The 18,556-nt window shown below is 38.0% G+C and overlaps 1 protein-coding gene across 1 annotated transcript; it reads left to right on the top strand.

Annotated features, from left to right (window-relative positions):
- The first annotated feature begins 430 nt into the window (after positions 1-430).
- On the top strand, positions 431-15,034 carry ATP5PO (ATP synthase peripheral stalk subunit OSCP). The gene is made up of 7 exons (XM_036746838.1): positions 431-537; positions 4,160-4,210; positions 6,174-6,284; positions 11,872-12,001; positions 12,614-12,726; positions 14,460-14,546; positions 14,767-15,034. The coding sequence occupies exons 1-7, from the start codon at positions 502-504 to the stop codon at positions 14,878-14,880; spliced, it is 642 nt and encodes a 213-aa protein (XP_036602733.1). The 5' UTR covers positions 431-501; the 3' UTR covers positions 14,881-15,034.
- Positions 15,035-18,556: the final 3,522 nt, after the last annotated feature.

Below are 18,556 nucleotides of genomic sequence, written 5' to 3'. Positions count from 1 at the left end.
GTAGACACACACACAGTCACACTCGTCTCCTGCCTCCCCATTAGACGCTAGAATGTAAGCTCTTTGCACATGTCTACATGCTTTTTCCCTGTGCATGACGCACAAACGTATATTAATTAAATTTCTTTTTGGCGGCAGGGACTGTGAAACTGCATCATTCTCAGCGTTTAGCAAGACAGGCATGTAAATTCAGCCACAACAAATTTGCCCATCGCGGCAGCCTCTTGAAACGACTGCGCCCCTCAGAGGCCCCTCGGTTTACTACAGCCTCCAGCCAGCCTCGCCCCGCCCCCACCCTCAATCCCGGCAGGCCCAGTGGTCGAGCCTTGTCCGCCTACCTTGAGAAACTACAATTCCCAAGAAGGAGGCTTGCGTCACCTCAGGATCACCTCACGCCGCGGCGGGCCGAGAGGCGGGGATTGTTGTTCTGCGCATGCGTCTCTCAAGTCACTTCCTCCTCTCTCTGAGCTCCGGTTTGACCTACAGCGACCACAGGAGAAGATGGCGGCGCCCGGTGCGTCCGGGATGCTCCAGCAGGTGAGGTGGTGGGAGGAAAGGAGATTATTTCTCTGGTGACTGTGATGGGGTCTTCTACCCGCGACGCCCCCCCCCATCCCCAACTGGGATTATCAGTCGGCCCCGCCTGTCCGCTGCCCCTGGATTCCCGTCGTCTCCCACTTCTCCTTGGCTGGGGAGGAGGGGACGCCCTCGGGGAGCGCGGGTCCTGGGCGCCCTGCCTTGCCATGCTCCCCGCCTTGGTACCCCCGGGGTTCGAGGCTGGGGGCTCCGGAGAGGCCTGGCAGGGCGGTGACCTTGGGGGCTCCCCGTAAAGCACCAGACGGCCCGGGTCTTAGTAGTTGAGAAAAGGCAGAACGGTGCCACCTGCCGTGGGCCCCGGCGGAGGGGCTGACTTCCTTGGGGGGGGAGGGGTGCTGGTTTTGCCCTCTCCAGTCCAGCCCTGCCTCGTAGATTGGAAGGAACCTTGGAAGCCCTCGAGGCTGGCTCCCCTCATTTTACAGATGAGCAAGAAACGGGCCTAGAAAGGATAAAATGACTTGCCCAGGGGTCACATGGCGAGGGCAAGATTTGAACCCGGGTCTTCTGACTCTTCCATCCAGCACTGTGCACTACACCAGGGTCTCTAACCTCTCTTTAATTGACACATTCGATGACCTTTTTTCCCCTCAATCCTCATCTTTCTTGACCGAAGTGTCCGACACTACTCATCACTTTTTCCTCCAATATACTCACCTTTCTTACAGTCTTCATGACTCTGCCTCTTACTCGGTGGGAGACCAGGCCCTGGAGATAAAAAATACAAAGAGTGAAGCAATCCCTACTTGCAAAGAGCTTACATTCTAACCTGTGAAGGGGGAAAACAAGTGCCTGTGTATAAGTGTATGTATGCACACATGTAGTATATTTGTGTATATGTATTAGCGTACACTGAATCAGAATGTACTTCTGTTAATTATAGAACTATATTATATGGTATAATAGAAGTGTGTTAATACACTTCTGCATATTAAGTAGTAATGCTTAGTAAGTATTCATATATAAGCATATACTTATATACATACATAATACACATAGATATGTTCATGTATTAAAGGAATATACACATTCATTCTGTGTTCATATATACATACATAATGTATAGAGAATATGTGTGCATGTAGCCATACAAAGAATAGTTGATAATAGATAGCATTTATATTGTTCTTTTAAAATACTTCATTTTATTTTGGCATCTCTCTTGGTAGGTGCTATTATTATCTTCACCATTTTACAGATGAGGCAAACAGGTTAAGTGACTTGCCCAGGGCTACAGCTAGTAAGTATGTTTCTGAGGACTCATTGGAACTTGGGTCTTCTGACTCCAGGTCCAACATTCTGGCCACTGTGTTACCTAGGGTGTCTTACCCGCTTATATTCTAATTTGCCTTTCTTTAAAGTGTTACTTTTCTTGCCATTTTTAGTTTCTTGCTTTTGTTTGATGATCTCTGGGGAAATCTATAGAATTTATTATCTTGCTCTCCTTTTTTTGTTTTGTTTTTTGGAGGGAGGAAGGCAGGGCAATTGGGGTTAAGTGACTTGGCCAAGGTCACACAGCTAGTAAATGTGTCAAGTGTCTGAGGGCAGATCTGAACTTAGGTCCTCCTGACTCCAGGGCCGGTGCTCTATTCAATGCACCACCTAGCTGCCCCTCTTGCTCTCCTTTTCATTTAGTTTTTTGGTTCTTGTTCCTTTGGAGTATTTAAAATCCATTGAGTTGGCTTTTTTTGTTAATTTTTCCATCAGTCTCACTACTAGCTTATCCATTTGGAAGCTGGGTGTATTCCCAGCCCTTCTGTCTTTGCCTCTCAATCCATTAGTCTTTTTCTTGCGGTCAACTATTCTATGCAAATACTGCCCTTCCTGATGGAAAAATAGGAGCTCCTTGAGGTCAAGAACTGTTTAACTTTTTTTTGATTTTGTATCCTTGGTGTTTTGTAGTTCCTGGCACGCAGTAAACCCTTAATAAATGTTGTTAATTTATTGGTTGGCAAATCCTGTTGATTCTGTCTCTACAGTTTCTTTCTGCTTTCTTTCTTTTGCCATTCCACCATAGCACACAGCCTCATCATCATCTACCAGAATGTTTCAATAGTCTTAACAGTTTTACTAAAGGTTCCACTCCCTCCTCCAGCTCATCCTTCATACCATTGCCCAAATAATCTTCCTTGTCCTTACTAATAAGATCTGGTCATATTAATCCTTGAGTTAAAAATCTTTCAGTGGTATTACCACCACACAAATTTAAATCCCTCAGCCACACATTCAGGACCTCCAGTCTACTCACCTTCTTTTTCAATCTTCTCATTCTCTTCCCCTCCACAAACTCTAAGATTCAGCCAAACTTGACTACTTGCCATCCCCTGTACGTGCTATATGTATATGTGCCATGTGCTGTGTTTTCCCTCTGCTCACCCCATTTCTTATGCCTTTAATACTTTCTCCTCTTTTCTATACATAAAACTGCTGAGTTTTTTGGGATCAACTCAAATGCCATCCCCACCGCCCCCCGGATATATCCTCCTTAATCGTAGAAACCTGCATCCTAATTTTATATCTCTTATGTACTTAAGTATTAATTTGTCTTATATTTATTTTTATATTCCTGTATGCAGTGGGTGCTGAATGTTTGTTGAATTGTAGCAAATAATACAGACAGCTTTCATTTAACATTTACTAGAGGAATTTAGTTCTACCAGTCCGGAAATAGAGTCTGTCAGTGAACATATTAATAAGAAAGGGATCTTTGCTCTGTAGTTTGAGGATCTTATTTTCACTATTGACAATTATTTTTTTTCTTGAAATCAAGGCCCATTGTGCTATATTACCAAAATATACTAGTCCTTATTTTCATAATCTCATTTAGATTCTTCAGCAAGAGGATATATCTAGTACTCATAATACCACTTGCAGAACTATTCAGTTTGGCTAAGTTGTAGACATGATGTTTACCAGATTCCCTGGGTCAATTTTAGAGGGCTCCTTGAACTTGAATGGGAAAAAAAATGACATCTTTATTTTCACTGACCTTTAGCTGAAATTTAGTGTTTCTCTTAATTACAAATGTAGGCAACGAATTATATTCTGAGAATTTCATAGCTTTTATCAGACTACCAAATTGTCTAAGAAAGCACCTTGAGGAATGTTAATATAAATCCCAAAGTCTCAAATTGTTTGAAATATACAATTCTTCAAATAACTTTTACCATTTCTCTGTATACACATCTTCATTTCCCTGGCTAGATGTTGGAGGAAAGAAATTTTGGTATTACCTAGGGTGCTTCACAAGTGAGAAAGCATTTATTAAGTGCTTACTATATTTAGGCCCTTAGGATTCAAGGACAGAAATGGAAAAATATCTACCCTTAAGTAGCTTGTGTTCTGGGAGGACAACCAGCCACACACACTAACTACAAGGTGGTTTAGGGACCAAAACCACCAGGAACTTGGAGAAGCCAGGAAAGTCTTTAATGAAGATTTGCCTGTAATTTTCTATCCTCAGAGTGGCATGAGTAAACCTTACCTCATGTATTCAGTTTTTCCACAGTTTGATTTACAGAAATCTTGCAAGTAAACATTTTGCCTTATTTCTTTTGTCTTTAAGGTACGCCGCTTCACCACTTCAGTGGGCAGACCATTTGCTAAACTCGTCAGGGTATGTTTGTTTAATTACTTGGCTATACTGTACCCTAATCAAGAATTTGTAACTGTGAGCTGGGTTACAGTATGGTGCACTGAGTTACATTGATTGGATCTGTCTGTAACCTTGTCTATATTTGACACGTCATCACCTGTAATGTTCTTGAAGAAAACGCCACTCTGCTGGATGATTGCAGTTGTTCATAGGTGGCATAGGTTTTTCAACAGGTGTATAGCATATTTCAAAATTTTGATTTTTCAATATTTATCAAAATATCTGGGTTTTGCATGTTTAATTTTAAATAACTAGGTTTTTGTCACAATTCCATTTCCATTCACACACCTTTTTACTCTCCATATTTTTATTTTGCAAATTCCCCATTGAATATTTTAAGTATTTGCCAGGCTTTGCCATTATTTAATACTTTTTTTAAACATTAAGATAATTATAGAGTCCCAGGTTGGAAGGGACCCTAGAATCCATCTGATCCAGCTTATACCTGAATTCCCTCTACAACATTCTCCGTTAAGTGGTTCACCAGCCTTTGAATGAAGATCTCTCACTACCTTCTGAGAAGCTCATTCCACTTTTGAATAGTTCTTATTACTAAGATAAATGTCCTTTTATCCTTTTTTTTGGAGGTGGGGAAGGCCAGGGGTTTGGAGGGGTTAAATGACTTGCCCAAGCTCACACAGCTACTAAGTAAGTGTGTCAAATATATGGAGCCAGATTTGAACTCAGGTCCTCCTGACTCCAGGGCTGGTGCTCTACTCACCTAGCTGCCTCTATTATAAGATAACTTTGTAAAAATATTTATAATACCATTAAGATTATAAGCCAATATTATGGGTAATACAGATTTATGCTTTCAAGTATGTTTCATAAGCTTGCTTCTGTGTACTATGAGGGCTGGCTTCTTTTGTCTCAGTTTTCTTATTTATAAAATGAAACTGTTAGACTACATTGTTCCTAAAAGTCTGATTATTAAATCTTTTTTTAACAAAATAATGGTAACAAGTATTAGTATATTCTGATATATGAACAAGAGCAAAAGATAAACAGAATGTGATTATACATGAAGCCATACCTTTCTGATACTGATTTAATTTTCCCCACAGTCTGACTCCCATCTACCTTTCAGAGTTATTTCATAATACTCTTCTTTACATAGTCTATTTTCCAGTCAAACTATACTATCAGATGCTCCCCCAAACTTGACATTACATCTCTCATAATTTTGTACAGGCTCTTCCTTATAACTGGAACACACACTTCCCTTACCTCTGCCTTTTAGCATCCTTAGCTTTCTTCAGTAGAAGTAGAAAGTGCTACTTCCTTTGTAAAGCCTGCCCTGATCTCCCCAGTTATTGGTGCTCATCCTGAAATTACCTAGTATTCACTTTATGTGTATATGAATCCTCTCCATTAAAATGGAAGCTTCTCCGGGGCTGCAATCTTGAATCCTTGTTCCTGGTACATTTATAGCCTTGCACATTGTAGGCATTTTAAAAATGAATTGATTAGTATTACATTTGTATGCCAAAATTTATTCAACTGTTCTCCCATTCATTGGGCACCCAGATTTTTACTATTGTCAAACATTAGGAATATTTTTACACCGCTCAATCTTATCTTCTATCATTTATGTCCTTGAGACTATACCCCTGTTATTAGAAGTAGCAAATATAAAAGAGCCCAGAATGAATTGATTGTCTTAGAACAGAGTATTTTAAAGGTTTGAAAGATTTTTCTAGTTGAATTTTCTCACCTTCTATATGAGGAAACTGAGGCCCAGAAAAGTGCGTTGGTTTTCCCATGTTCATAATAATGACAGTGCTGATCTGTTCAGGTCAGTTCTTTAATTCTTGCTTAAACTTTCATGTTAAAGTATACATAACAAGACTTAAAACTTAAATCTGGTATTGAAAGCTTAGTAGTAGCTATCTTGAATAATCTTCTTTCCTCATTTCTTTTTAAGCCTCCAATTCAAGTGTATGGTCTAGAAGGTCGATATGCCACTGCTCTTTATTCTGCTGCGTCTAAGCAGAATAAACTGGATGTGGTAGAAAAGGAGTTACTCAGAGTAACAGTAAGTAGTCTTTCTGTGTTCTTAATATGCATCTAAGCTGTTGTTTTGTATTTTCTTTCAATTAAACTGTAATTTGCAGATAATTCAAAAACCTTTGGCATTTGGAATACATTATGGTTTAGGCTGTTTTAGAAGTTACCTTCCTTTTGTTTTCTGTTAATATTTAATTTCATTTCCAAAATGAGTATGGAAGTCAGAGAGAGGGTAGGCAGCTTAATGTTTAAAATTAACTACAAATAATCTCTCTGCGGGGATTACAGAAATCATGTTTAAGGATAGGGCAAAGAAACAATCTCGTTTTGGAAGGTTAATAAACAAGTCATCAAATTAATAAGCACTTATTAAGTGCCAGGCTCTGTGCTAAGAGAAGGCAAGACAGTCCCTGCTTTCAAGAAGCTCCCAGTTTAGTGGGGAGACCACATGATATGCAGACAAGAGACATGCACAGGATAACTTGGAGACAGTCTCAAGAGGGAGGGCACCAAGATTAAGGAAGACTTGGGTGGGGGGAGGCTTCTTACAGAAGGTGAGACTAGCTGAAACCTGAAGGAGGCAAGGGGAGCCAAGAGGTGGAAATGAGGAGGGAAGAGAGAATTCTAGGCTTGGGGGATGGCCAGGAAAACTGCACAGTCAGGAGAGGGATTTTATCTTGTGTGAGAAACTACCAGGGCAGCAATGTCAGAATTGCTGAGTACGTGGAGGGGGTTAAGGTGTAAAAATGGAAAGGTAAAAAGAGGGGCCAGGTTACAACAGGCTTTAACAACTAAGTAGAGGAGTTAATATTTGATCTAACCAACAGCTGAGTAGAGGATGGACCAGGGCAGCACATGAGACGAGGAGACCAACGAAAAAGCTCTTAGAAAAATCCAAGAATGGGAGATGAGGGCCTCTACCATAGTGCTAGCAGTTTCAGAGGAGAGAAGGGCACCCAAAGGAGAGCTGTTTCAAAGGCATTATCAATAGGATATGGCATTTGAGTTGAGGGGTCAGTGATGACACCTAGGTTGGGAGATGGGGTGATGGGGAGTTTGGTGGTACCCTTGATAGTAACAGGCGAGTTAAGAAGTAGAAAGAGATTTCCAGTGAAAGATAGTGAGTTTGGTTTTGGACTGCATCCCTTTGGTTTATCCAATTTAAGATGTTCAATAGGCAGTTGGAGATGTGAGACAAAAGGTCTGAAGAGAAGTCAGGGCTGAACCTACAGATCTTAGAATCATCTGAATAGAGATAATGAGATCTCCGAATGAAGTAATATGAAGGGAGAAAATACTACAAATCCTTGGGAGACACCCACAGTTAGCAGGCATGACCTAACTGGGTGAAGATCCTGCAGGAGAGTGAGAAAGAGCTGTCGGTAGAAGGAAGAAAAAGCAGTGTCCAAAATATTACAAAGTATAAAAGTCTTTGTAATGTGACTAAAAGGAGAAACCTGAGTAATTTTCACTGAATTACCCAAATTGACAGTTAACAGATGTCTGACCTTCCTAGTTGCTTTCCTTTAGATTATAATAACTAGCTCAAAAAGCTGAACTTTAGAGAGGGACACTCCCAAGTAGGTAGTGCTACTTAAAGTCAAGAAAAGATCACACTATAGAGATGAAAGAATTTCACTTATCATTCACTTACAATTTTATTAAGTATTTACTGTGTGCCTGGTACTATGCTAAACTCTGAGGATACAAAGAAAAGTAAAAGAGAGTCCCCGCTTTCACAAGCTCACAGTCCATTGGAAACAATCAACAGAGGGAAGGCGCTGGAACTTACAGGGACTGGGAAAGGCTTCCTGTAGAAGGTGAAATTTTAGCAGGAATTTGAAGGACACCCAGGAAGCTAGGAGGTATAGTGGGGGAAAGAGCTTTCCAGGCATGGGAGGCAGCCAGAGGAAATGGCTGGGGCTAGGAGATAAGGCGAACGGCGAGGAGGCCAGTGTCATGATGTAAGGTATAAGAGTACTGGAAAGGGGCAGGAGGGAGGGATAGATTATGAGTTGCTTTGAACACCAGACGGATTTTATATTTGATTCTGGAGGTAATAGGGCGTTTGTTGAATAGAGGCAGGGCATGATCAGACCTGCATGTTGAGATCACAGTGGAGGAGGGACTAAACATTTCGACACAGTCACAGAGGGAGAATGTGTGACGCAGGGGAAAGAATGCTGAATTTGGAGTCAGCGGACCTGGGTTCAAATTCTAGTTCTTCCACTGGACAAGTAATCTCTGAGTTTATTTGTAAAATTAGAAGGTTAGTCTAAATGACCTTTAAGTTCCCTTCTGGCTCCAAATTTAGGATCTTATGAACCAAAAGAGTATCTAATTGGTTTTCTTTTTAAGTAGTAAGGTAAATTGAATAGACATTTGTTTCATTGTATCTGTATTCATTATTTTATAAGCAAAAAAAAAAGATAATAGGGTCTTCTATTTTTATGATCACTAATGAAATTCTTAGAACTTAATGGCCTAGTGAAGCCTATGGATCCTGTCCCAGAATGTTTTTAAATGCATGAAGTAAAATAAGTGGGAGTACAAAGAAAACTAAAAATAAATAGGAAAAAAAGATGTATCTTTCCCCATCCCAGGTCACAGGTGCTCTGAAGTCTATCCATGGTACTGGGGCGGGGGGGTGGGGGGGAGGCGGGGTAGGATGGGGACAGGGACGCAGCAGTGGTGGGCAGGTGGTATAGACTCCAGCCAGATCAGGAGCCCTTCCCCTAGTAGCTAGTTGATCCTGCCTTTTTTGAGAACAGAGAATAAAAAGGAAATCTTACCCAAGTGTTCTTGAAGGCAGTCATTGGTTGTTTAATAGCTAATCTGTATCTCGCAGGTTGTGCTCATTTTGAGTGGAAATAGTAAAATTTGTGTGGGAATCCAGGAGGGAGGCTGTAAATACTAACACTGAATATCCAAAAAAACTGAAACAGAAGGGAAGATTTAAGAAACAGGAGCTTTCTTCCAACTACGGAACGTATCGATACAGTTGAATGAAAAAGCAGTTCTTAAGTACTTATGATTTACTCAGCGTGGGAATGGAAATAGAAAAATGAGACAGGCTCTGCTTTCCAGGATTTCTTACTCTAATCACATATAAGAGAGTTGAGCCAAAGGACAGATGTAAAGACCTCAAAGTTCTAGGATAAAATTTACAACTTTCGTAATTAGTGGAACATGAAATAACAATAAAATAGTTGAGAAACAATATCATAGTTATTAGTTATTATTAGGAAGTAGTACAGTTTCACTTCCACCTCTTAGAATCTTTAGCTTTCTAAAAGCATAATGTAAGTGCCACTTTCTACCTATATCCTTTCCTTTCCATCTCTCTCCCCTTGTTAGTGCTCTCTACTTCTGGAAATTACTTAGTATATTATATTCATTTAGCTGTATGCATATTCTGCTCTCCCTTCCCACAGCAGACTGCAAGGATTATTTCATTGTTGTATTTGTATCTCTGTGGTCTCACAAATAGTAGGTGTTTAATGAATGCTGAATAACACAATAAATTGTAGCAACTTAGCCTCAACTGCTGATACTCTCCGTCCCAAACTATATTTTATTTAAACAACTTTATATTTATTCTATATATGCTTATTTATGTATTTTTCATCACCTTCAAATATAAGCTCCCTGCATATAAAGATTGTTTCATTCTTTTTATTTATATCCTCAATATCCAGCACAGTGCTTAGCATATAATTGCCACTTAATAAACACTTGTTAATTGATTGGTACTGTAGTTTGAAATCTGATGCTGCTAAACTCCTTTCTACTTTTTTTTCATTATTTCTCTTAAGATTGGTGATCATTTATTTCTCCAAAATAAGATTCTTCTTACATTGTCTAGTTAACGAAGTAGAACTTTGTTAGTTTGGTATAGCACTAATTCAAAAAATTGATTTAGGTAAGATTGATATTTTTATTGTATTGGCACAATGAACATTGCATTACTTAGGTCCATCTTTATTTCTATAAAGAGTGTTTTGTAGTTGCATTCATGTAATTCTTCTGTGTTTATTGGTAAGTGTTCTCCCAAATATTTTTATATTTTGTAGTTGTTTTGAATGAAATTTCCTTTTTTTCAGTCTTTTTTCTACTAGGTTTTGTTGGTAGTTTTTGTAGGTTTATTTTATGTTCCAATTCTTTGATTTTTTTTTTCCAATTAATTTTTAGTTGAATCTCTAAAGCTTCCCAAGAAAACTTTCGAATGCTCAGCAGTACTAGGGATGCAAATAGAAAAGTAAAAGCACCTGCTCTCATGTTCAGAGAAGCTCATGTTCTAGTAGGGGTAGCGGAGGAGGGGGATGGTAGGGTGCCACCTAAAGAGGCAGGATCAGCTGAAGGGTAGAAGAGAGTTCTTTGGGTATGGAGGCAGGGCCAGATGGCAAGTACGCAATGTGGCTGAATATAAAGAAGAAATGAGGTTGATAAACAAGTGCATCTTCTTTAATGTAATTATTTGACTGATAAAACCATATCTTTTTTTTAGTTTTTGAGTATATTTTATTTAACATTCATTTTAAAATTTTGAGTTCCAAATTCTTACCTTCTCTCCAGCCCCTCTTTCATCCATTAAAAAGGCAGGCAATATGATACTAGTACATTTAAAGTCATACGAAGCATTTCTATATTAGCCATGATACAAAAAAAAAGGCAAGGAAAGTAAAAATGAAAAAATATGCTTCAGTGTACATGCAGAAGAGTTCATCAGTTCTCTCTGTCTGGATGTGGATAGCATTTTTCATCACAAACCCTTTGAAATTGTCTTGGATCATTGTATCCATTAGAGTAACTAATCACAGTTGATCATTGTTCCAATATTGCCGTCACTATGTACAATGTTCTCATTGTTCTGCTCACTTCACTTTACATGAATTCACACAAGTCATTTCTTAGAGCCTAATAGCATTCCATCACAATCATATACCACAGTGTGTTCAGCCATTCCCCAGTTGATGGGCATACCTTCAATTTCCAATTCTTTTGCCGCTACAAAAAGAGCTGCTATAAATATTTTTGTACATACGGGTCCTTTTCCTTTTTCTTTCGGATACAAACCTAGTGGTGATGTTGCTGGGTCAAATGGTATGCATTGTTTGGTAGCTCTTGGACCAGTTCACAATTATACCAATATTGCATTAGGGTTCCTGTTTTTCTACATCCCCAATTTGTCATTTTCCTTTTACTGTCATGAGGTGGTAAATTTGCATTATTCTAATCAATAGTGATTTAAAGCATTTTTTCATATGACTAATGATAGCTTTGATTTCTTCATCTGGAAACTTCCTGTTCCTATCCTTTGACCATCTGTCATTTGGGGAAATTGGCTCTTATTTTTATTTATCTCCTTGAGCATTGGGGCACCTCCATTAGGATTGGAAGGGAAGTGTTAGTCCTGATGGTGATTTCTAAGAAAGAAAGCACCCACTTTTTAGTCAATAAATCTTTCAAAGTAAAGTATAGTCTTTGTGTAGGAGAATTTAAGTGTTGTCAAAGTTCTGTTCAGATATCTTAAAAGGCAAAAATATAATTATTGAAGTATAAGACCCTGTGTTTGTGCTCTAAATAGTTTAACAAAATTTGTGTTTTACTTTCAGAAACTTTTGAAGGATCCCAAAATGATTGACTCTATTATGAATCCCCATATAAAGCGTTCTATTAAAATAAAAACCCTAAGTGACATAATAGCAAAAGAGAAGTTTTCCCCCATCACAACCAACCTCATGAGTAAGTATTTGTATAGTCTTTATCACATGAAATATTAAGTGCTTAACAACTAGTTAAGGTTGTAGGCTCACTTCCTATTTTGGTCAAACAGATTTTCTTCATTAGAGAATCCTTTAAATATTAAAGAATTAGATTTTTATGACCCTCCTCCTAGTTGAAGATCAAAATGATCTGTGGCATCATTGATATTTAAAGAAAACCTATTGGACTTCCCTTCCCCACCCCACCCCCCACCCAACCCCTTGCCCTAGCCAGCTGTCTTGCATATGTGTTAGATTTAGGTTACAATGGAGTCCAGAAAATAGTGTGTTTAGTTCATCAGAAATCTTAACCACAAATTGAAAAACTAATGAACATGTTTTTATTAAAGTGACTGTGTCATTCTCTTTCATGTATAGATGGTCTAAATGCTATGGTGATATTGAAGCTAATAGGAAAATCAGATTGTAGAGTAAATCTTAGTTCTTTCTTTGTACAGGGTTCTTTCTTTGGGTTGCCTGATGATGGCATTTTGCATAGTTTTAAAAATTTTGTTCTTGAGGCTAACATGAACCTTTCCAGTGACTTATTTCTCATGTAAATTAGTGATGTTGCAATGCTTTTCTCTTACAGAATTGCTTGCTGAAAATGGTCGCTTAAACAATACCCCAGGAGTCATTTCAGCATTTTCTACCATGATGAGTGTGCATCGTGGAGAAGTACAGTGCTCAGTTACTACTGCATCTGTAAGTAATAGGTTATCATATTATTTTTAGCTTTAACATAAAAACTATGTTAATTCAGTACAAATGAACAAATCAAGAAAGGGGCAACCCAGAGATATCTTTCATCCTCAGATCAGCTACTTTTGCTAGTCAACTTTCAGAAACACTGGAATATTGTTATTACAGAGACCCAGAACATTGTACATAGAATAAAATTTTTGCGACCTTCTCTCCTTTTGTCCCCAAAACATTCTAGAAGGAGAAACACTGATAATTAATGAAGATGTTCTAAGCAGTGTGTGGCATGTTGATATTGTAGGATTTCATTTAAGTATTTTCTTATTTTAAGAAATTTTCTTATTTTATTTAGTTTCTTAAGTGGATGGTGAGTTTTGTTTGTTTGTTTGAAGTTTTTTCTATAGAAACATAGTAGGCTCATACCTGTTTATGAAAAGAAGCAATGTGGCCACAGATCAAATGCTGGAACTTGAAATCAAGAAAATTTATTCATATAATGCTTTAAAAGTTGCATGGTGATGTACATTATCTCTGGATCTTCATATCAGCCCTATGGTTATGTGACTATGAACAAACCATTTTACCTCTGTCTCAGTTATGGCATCTGTATCTGCCTTGGAGGGTTCTTTGTGAAGGTCGGATGAGATAATGCATATAAAGTACTATAGCATAAGGCATAAATTTCCATAACTAGTAAATGGCACAAAAATATTTTAAAAATTCACAATAATAGCTTAGGCAGAATCTTTTGTGATGGAAATAGATTAGGTTAGTAGCCCATTAAGCCTTTTTTTTTATTAGCTTTATAAAGTGAACTTTGGACCACTATTCAGGCTGTATTGATTCATTTATATGGATTGTACTGCTGTTCAAGTCATTATAGGAAGAAGTTATTTTTTTCTTACAGAATTGCATTGTGAACTCAGCTTTTTTTTAACCTCTATAAGAAATAGAAAGTTGATAGACCAAAAAAGTTTTATTGTTACTTTTTTAAGAGACAGTTTAGTGTAATAGCCAGAGTGCTGGGCTTCAGTTCAGGAAGACCTGGGTTCAGATTTTGCCTCAGCAACTTACTAGCTGTGTAACATTTGGGCAAGTTACTTAACCTCTCTCAGCTCTGCTTCTTCATCTTTTAAGGTGCCCTCCAAGGTCCCATCCAGCTCTTAATCCTGATGGTGCTATGACCTCAGTTATTTCCCTTTATCGCTTCATCTTCCCTTCCCCCACCACCCCACTTCCTGTTACCCACTAAACACTTCCTTTTAGTGAAGAAGAACATTTAAGTAAAGCCATCTATATTCTTCACCACTCTACTGAACAGTATTTCCTTACCAGGAGAGGTTAGCTGTCTCTCCACTGGGTGTAGCATGGATGTATAATACCTCTCAATGAGTAGCAATAGATGAGTTTGTTTACATTTGTGGATTCTAAATTAATTTCACATGTATGTGAATTGGGAAAATAAGTTTTTGCCATTTAGTGGCTGGGCCCCTCTCTTTAATGTTTCCTATGCAACAGTGAACATTAATAAAGTATCTAATAACAGGTTGTATAACAGTTTATACTGTAGAACATTTGAATCATTAATGTTACAAGTTTCGATGATATAAAATTGTGCCCTTTTTTCCTCTGACTCTTGCTGTATTTTAAGATTATAAAATTCTAACTTTAATTTCCATTTTGATTTGTCTGATTTTTTTTTAATAAAATGTTTTCTTTGATTTCATCCATCTTAGGCTTTAGATGATGCGACTCTTTCAGAATTAAAAACAGTACTGAACAGCTTCCTAAGGAAAGGCCAAGTCCTGAAACTGGAGGTTAAGGTAGGTTTTAACTTGTTTTTTTCCTCAAACCAGTTGAAGCTGACAAAAATGGTAGAGGAAAAATTCATTAAAAAAATTTTTATATCAAATAAAATATATCTATTGATATAATTTAATGCTTCTCAGAGTGCTTCCAGAACCATTATTTTAGTTGATCAATGGAATAAGGCCAATAATGCACATTTTTCTATGTTTTTAATATAACTGGTTCTCTTCTCAGACTGACCCTTCAATCATGGGAGGAATGATTGTTCGTATAGGAGAGAAATATGTCGATATGTCCGCAAGAACCAAGATCCAGAAGCTAAGCAGGATTATGAAGGAAGCTGTTTAAAAGTGACATTTTTCCACAGCTCATCAGTGAAACTTCCAAAAATTGTGGAAAAAATAAAGTACTTGGAAAATTTCATTGTGTTAATGTAATTGAAGTATGAAATGCCTTAAATTATCCTCTGTTATTAAAGCCAATGTGATTTTGGTTTAACAAATGGGGTGCGGTGAAATTTTCCTAGATTTTTGCGACAATTCTGTCTGTAATCTACCTGATATAAAATTATCTCAACTACTCAATTGATGTATCTAGTATCCACGGTATCTACATGATTATAACAAATACAGGGAATCTTTTTTTCCAAGGATTACACCACCCATTTAAATGCACCAAATTATATGTACTGTGTTGTTTTCATCTCCTTATAGCTTGAGCACAGGTTTATAAGCTAAAGAGAGGCAAATTGACAGTAAGTTGGGCCCAGAACTGAATAGGAGGAAAGCAAACTGGTTTGCTTTTAGGAAATCACAAAGCCATTTTAAAATTTTTCATATCACCTTCATTTCTATGTATATGTTTCTCCTACCTAGAACTGTTTCCTGTAACAACATTCAAAAAATAATGGGAAACAGTTTAGAAAAAGTAACCATTACATCAAGCAAATGTGACAGTATGAAATATTCCATTCCCCCTCTCCCCACAAAAGCAATGAGGGGGGTGCAAGTTCTCGTATCTTAACTTTTTTTTTTAACACCAATATTACTTAAGTGATGTTAAAAATCAACCAAAGGGCAGTAGAGAGGTAACATGATGGTTGTAAGGAGGCTGTAAAAACACTGCAAACAGAATTATTCAGGAGAAGGTATAATTTAAGAAGATTTGTTGGTCACATAGCAAAGGATAACTTAGGAGCAGATTTTGCTTTGGTATTCTGATAGCAAGAGGAAGGAAGGCCCTCAGCACCTTGGGTGGACCTGTGGTGACCATTTACAGGAAGACATTGATACAGAACGTATTAAGGCAGGCATAGATGGCTTTTGATTTTACTGTTGAAGCAAACGCATTGATGAAATCACAGATGTCTGGTGCAATGGAAAGAGCAATAGATTTAAGAGTCAAAGGACTTGGGTTTGAATATACCTAAGATCATAGTTAACTTTTTTTTATTAAATTTATTTAATATATTTAGTTTTCAGCATTGATTTTCAAAAGAGTTTGAATTACAAATTTTCTCCCCATTTCTACTTTCCCACCCACTCCAAGATGGCATATATTCTGGTTGCCCCGTTCCCCAGTCAGCCCTCCCATCTGTCACCCCACTCCCCTCCCATCCCCCTTTCCCTTCTTCTCTTGTAGGGCAAGATACATTTCTATGCCCCATTGCCTGTGTATCTCATTTCCTAGTTGCATGCAAAAACTTTTTTTTTGAACATCTATTTTTAAAACTTTGAGTTCCAGATTCTCTCCCCTCTTCCCTCCCTAGGAAAGCAAGCAATTCAACATAGGCCACATGTGTATCATTATGTAAACATAGTTAACTTTTTTTTAAGAGCCAAAAACATGAACTTGTTATGAAACAGCCTAATTAACAATAATAGCTAGTATTTATGTAGTAACTTAACAGTTCACAAAACACCTAACAAATATTTTATCCTCAGAACAATCTTGTGAGGTAAGTAGTGCAATGGCTAGAGGGCTAGGAAGATTCAAGTTCAAATCCGGCTTCATAGATTAGCTCTTTGACCCTAGGCAAGTCATTAACCTGTTTTGTTTCTTCAGCTGTAAAATGAAGATAAGAATAGGATCTACTTCCCAGGGCTGGTAGGTGGATCGGTTGAGATATTTGTGAAGCACCTGGCATCTAGGAAGTGCCTAATAAATGCTTGTTTCCTTCCTGCTTTACAAACGAGGAAACCAAGGCGGAGAAGTTAAGTGACTTATCTACAGATCAAATTTGGACTCGGGTCTTCCTGAGCCAAAAGCGAAAGACCTACATGGCAGCTGGAGGAGTTGATGTTGATTCCTCTACAATCCAATGTAGGCTTTCTAAAATTGAAAGAATGGCAAGATCACTTTTAAAAAGAAGCTGCCAATCATGGCTCTATATTAAAAACTTGTTATGGGCAAGACAATTCAAATGCTGCACAACTGAAGATGGGAAAAGATCGTTTTTACTGATGGAGACATTTTTTTTCCAAGTCTATGCCAAAACTCTTGTCAGACATCTAGGTGAGCCTAGAAGACCGTGATGTCTTCATTAGATGCTTAAAACCCCAAAAAGTGTTCCAGGTTTGTTTTACTTATGATAAATATGTTGATATATAAACTTGTCGAGTCAATAAGCATTTACTCCTTGTGCCAGGCATTGCTAAATACTCGTCACAAAAGTCAAAAACGTTCCATGCTCTTAAAGAGTTCACAATCTAATGGAGGAAACAATATGCAAATAACTCTAAGGTACATTAAGAATTGTTTCAGTTTTTGTATCCCCAGTGCCTAGTGTAAGGCTTGGCAGAGGAGACTCGTGATTTTTTTTTTTTTTTTTGGATCGGGGAAGGCAGGGCAATTAGGGTTAGTGACTTGTCCAAGGTCACACAGCTAGTGAGTGTGTCAAGTGTCTGAGGCAGCATTTGAACTCAGGTCCTCCTGACTCCAAGGCCAGTGCTCTACTCACTGTGCCACCTAGCTGCCCCCAGACTCATCATCTTACTAGCATTTATATAGCACTTTAAATCTTGCAACTTAAAGGCCATAATCAAGGCTAGACTTGGGAAAGTGTACTGTTCATCGAAGGTATATTTATCCAATGTGAAATCAGGTATAGTTTAATAAGGGATTAAGGGACATGTCAAAATCTCATGAACTCAGAGACAAATTGTGTAAAAGAAGTGATTGCAGCAAAACACATGTGGGAATTAGACTTCTTCCCAGTTAATTTGTACTACACTATATATTATTGATGACATCTTTTATATTTACTTGTTTGTAGTATTCGCAGCCTTTTTAACATGCCTTTCAATTGCCCTCTGGAGGAAGGAAACTCACAATTTTTTTGGAGGCTACAGTGTTCCATAACTTGCAACCATACAGCATTAGTGGTGCTTTTGAAGAGAGAACTCTTTGTTTCAGGAAGAAGCTTGAGGTCATTATATTTTTAAAATTTGGCAATTTTCAAAGATAATCCAGTCTGCTCCTCCCACTTCTGTTCAGTTCTGGACCCAACTCATTCATGTGCAATGTCTGTTATTCATTTATTCATTCAACACCCATTTATCCAGCACCACTATCTGCTAGATACGGAGGATACAAAAAAAAAAAAATTTATGTGTGTGTGTACACACCATCCAATGGCATCAAGTGTAAAATTGATTCATTAAGAGAACATAAAAAAGTTTTGCTTATAAGCCGTGTTTGACACAATAGAACTGTAGTTCAAGCCAAATAAAAGTGGAAAAAGTCACAGTGGCATTACACAGTCTGAGTTTCCAAACTGCATTCTTTAACCCACTGATCTCACTACTAAGACTGCATTCCAAGCACATGATGGACAGGACAAAGTCCTCTTTGGGCAAAAATGTTCCTAACATTCATGACAGTAAAAAACAAAACTGGAAACAACCTGTGTGTCCAACAACTTTTATGTGTAGGTAATGGAATATTATTGTACATGAGAAATGGCAAATATGAAGACCACAATGAATGAAGTAGACATGAAAATGGAAGCAAAACAATCTGCTAT

Source organism: Trichosurus vulpecula, chromosome 2 (assembly GCF_011100635.1).
Source record: "Trichosurus vulpecula isolate mTriVul1 chromosome 2, mTriVul1.pri, whole genome shotgun sequence".
Classification (NCBI taxonomy): domain Eukaryota; kingdom Metazoa; phylum Chordata; class Mammalia; order Diprotodontia; family Phalangeridae; genus Trichosurus; species Trichosurus vulpecula.
This window is presented reverse-complemented; position numbering and strand designations above follow the sequence as displayed.

What these genes read in the sequence shown, in the direction of transcription:
- ATP5PO (XM_036746838.1), top strand. Translation starts at nt 502, where the DNA reads ATGGCGGCGCCCGGTGCGTCCGGGATGCTCCAGCAG. An exon ending in AGGAGTTACTCAGAGTAACA is followed by an intron (nt 6,285 to 11,871) that starts GTAAGTAGTCTT and finishes TTTTACTTTCAG; the next exon opens with AAACTTTTGAAGGATCCCAA. An exon ending in TCCTGAAACTGGAGGTTAAG is followed by an intron (nt 14,547 to 14,766) that starts GTAGGTTTTAAC and finishes TTCTCTTCTCAG; the next exon opens with ACTGACCCTTCAATCATGGG.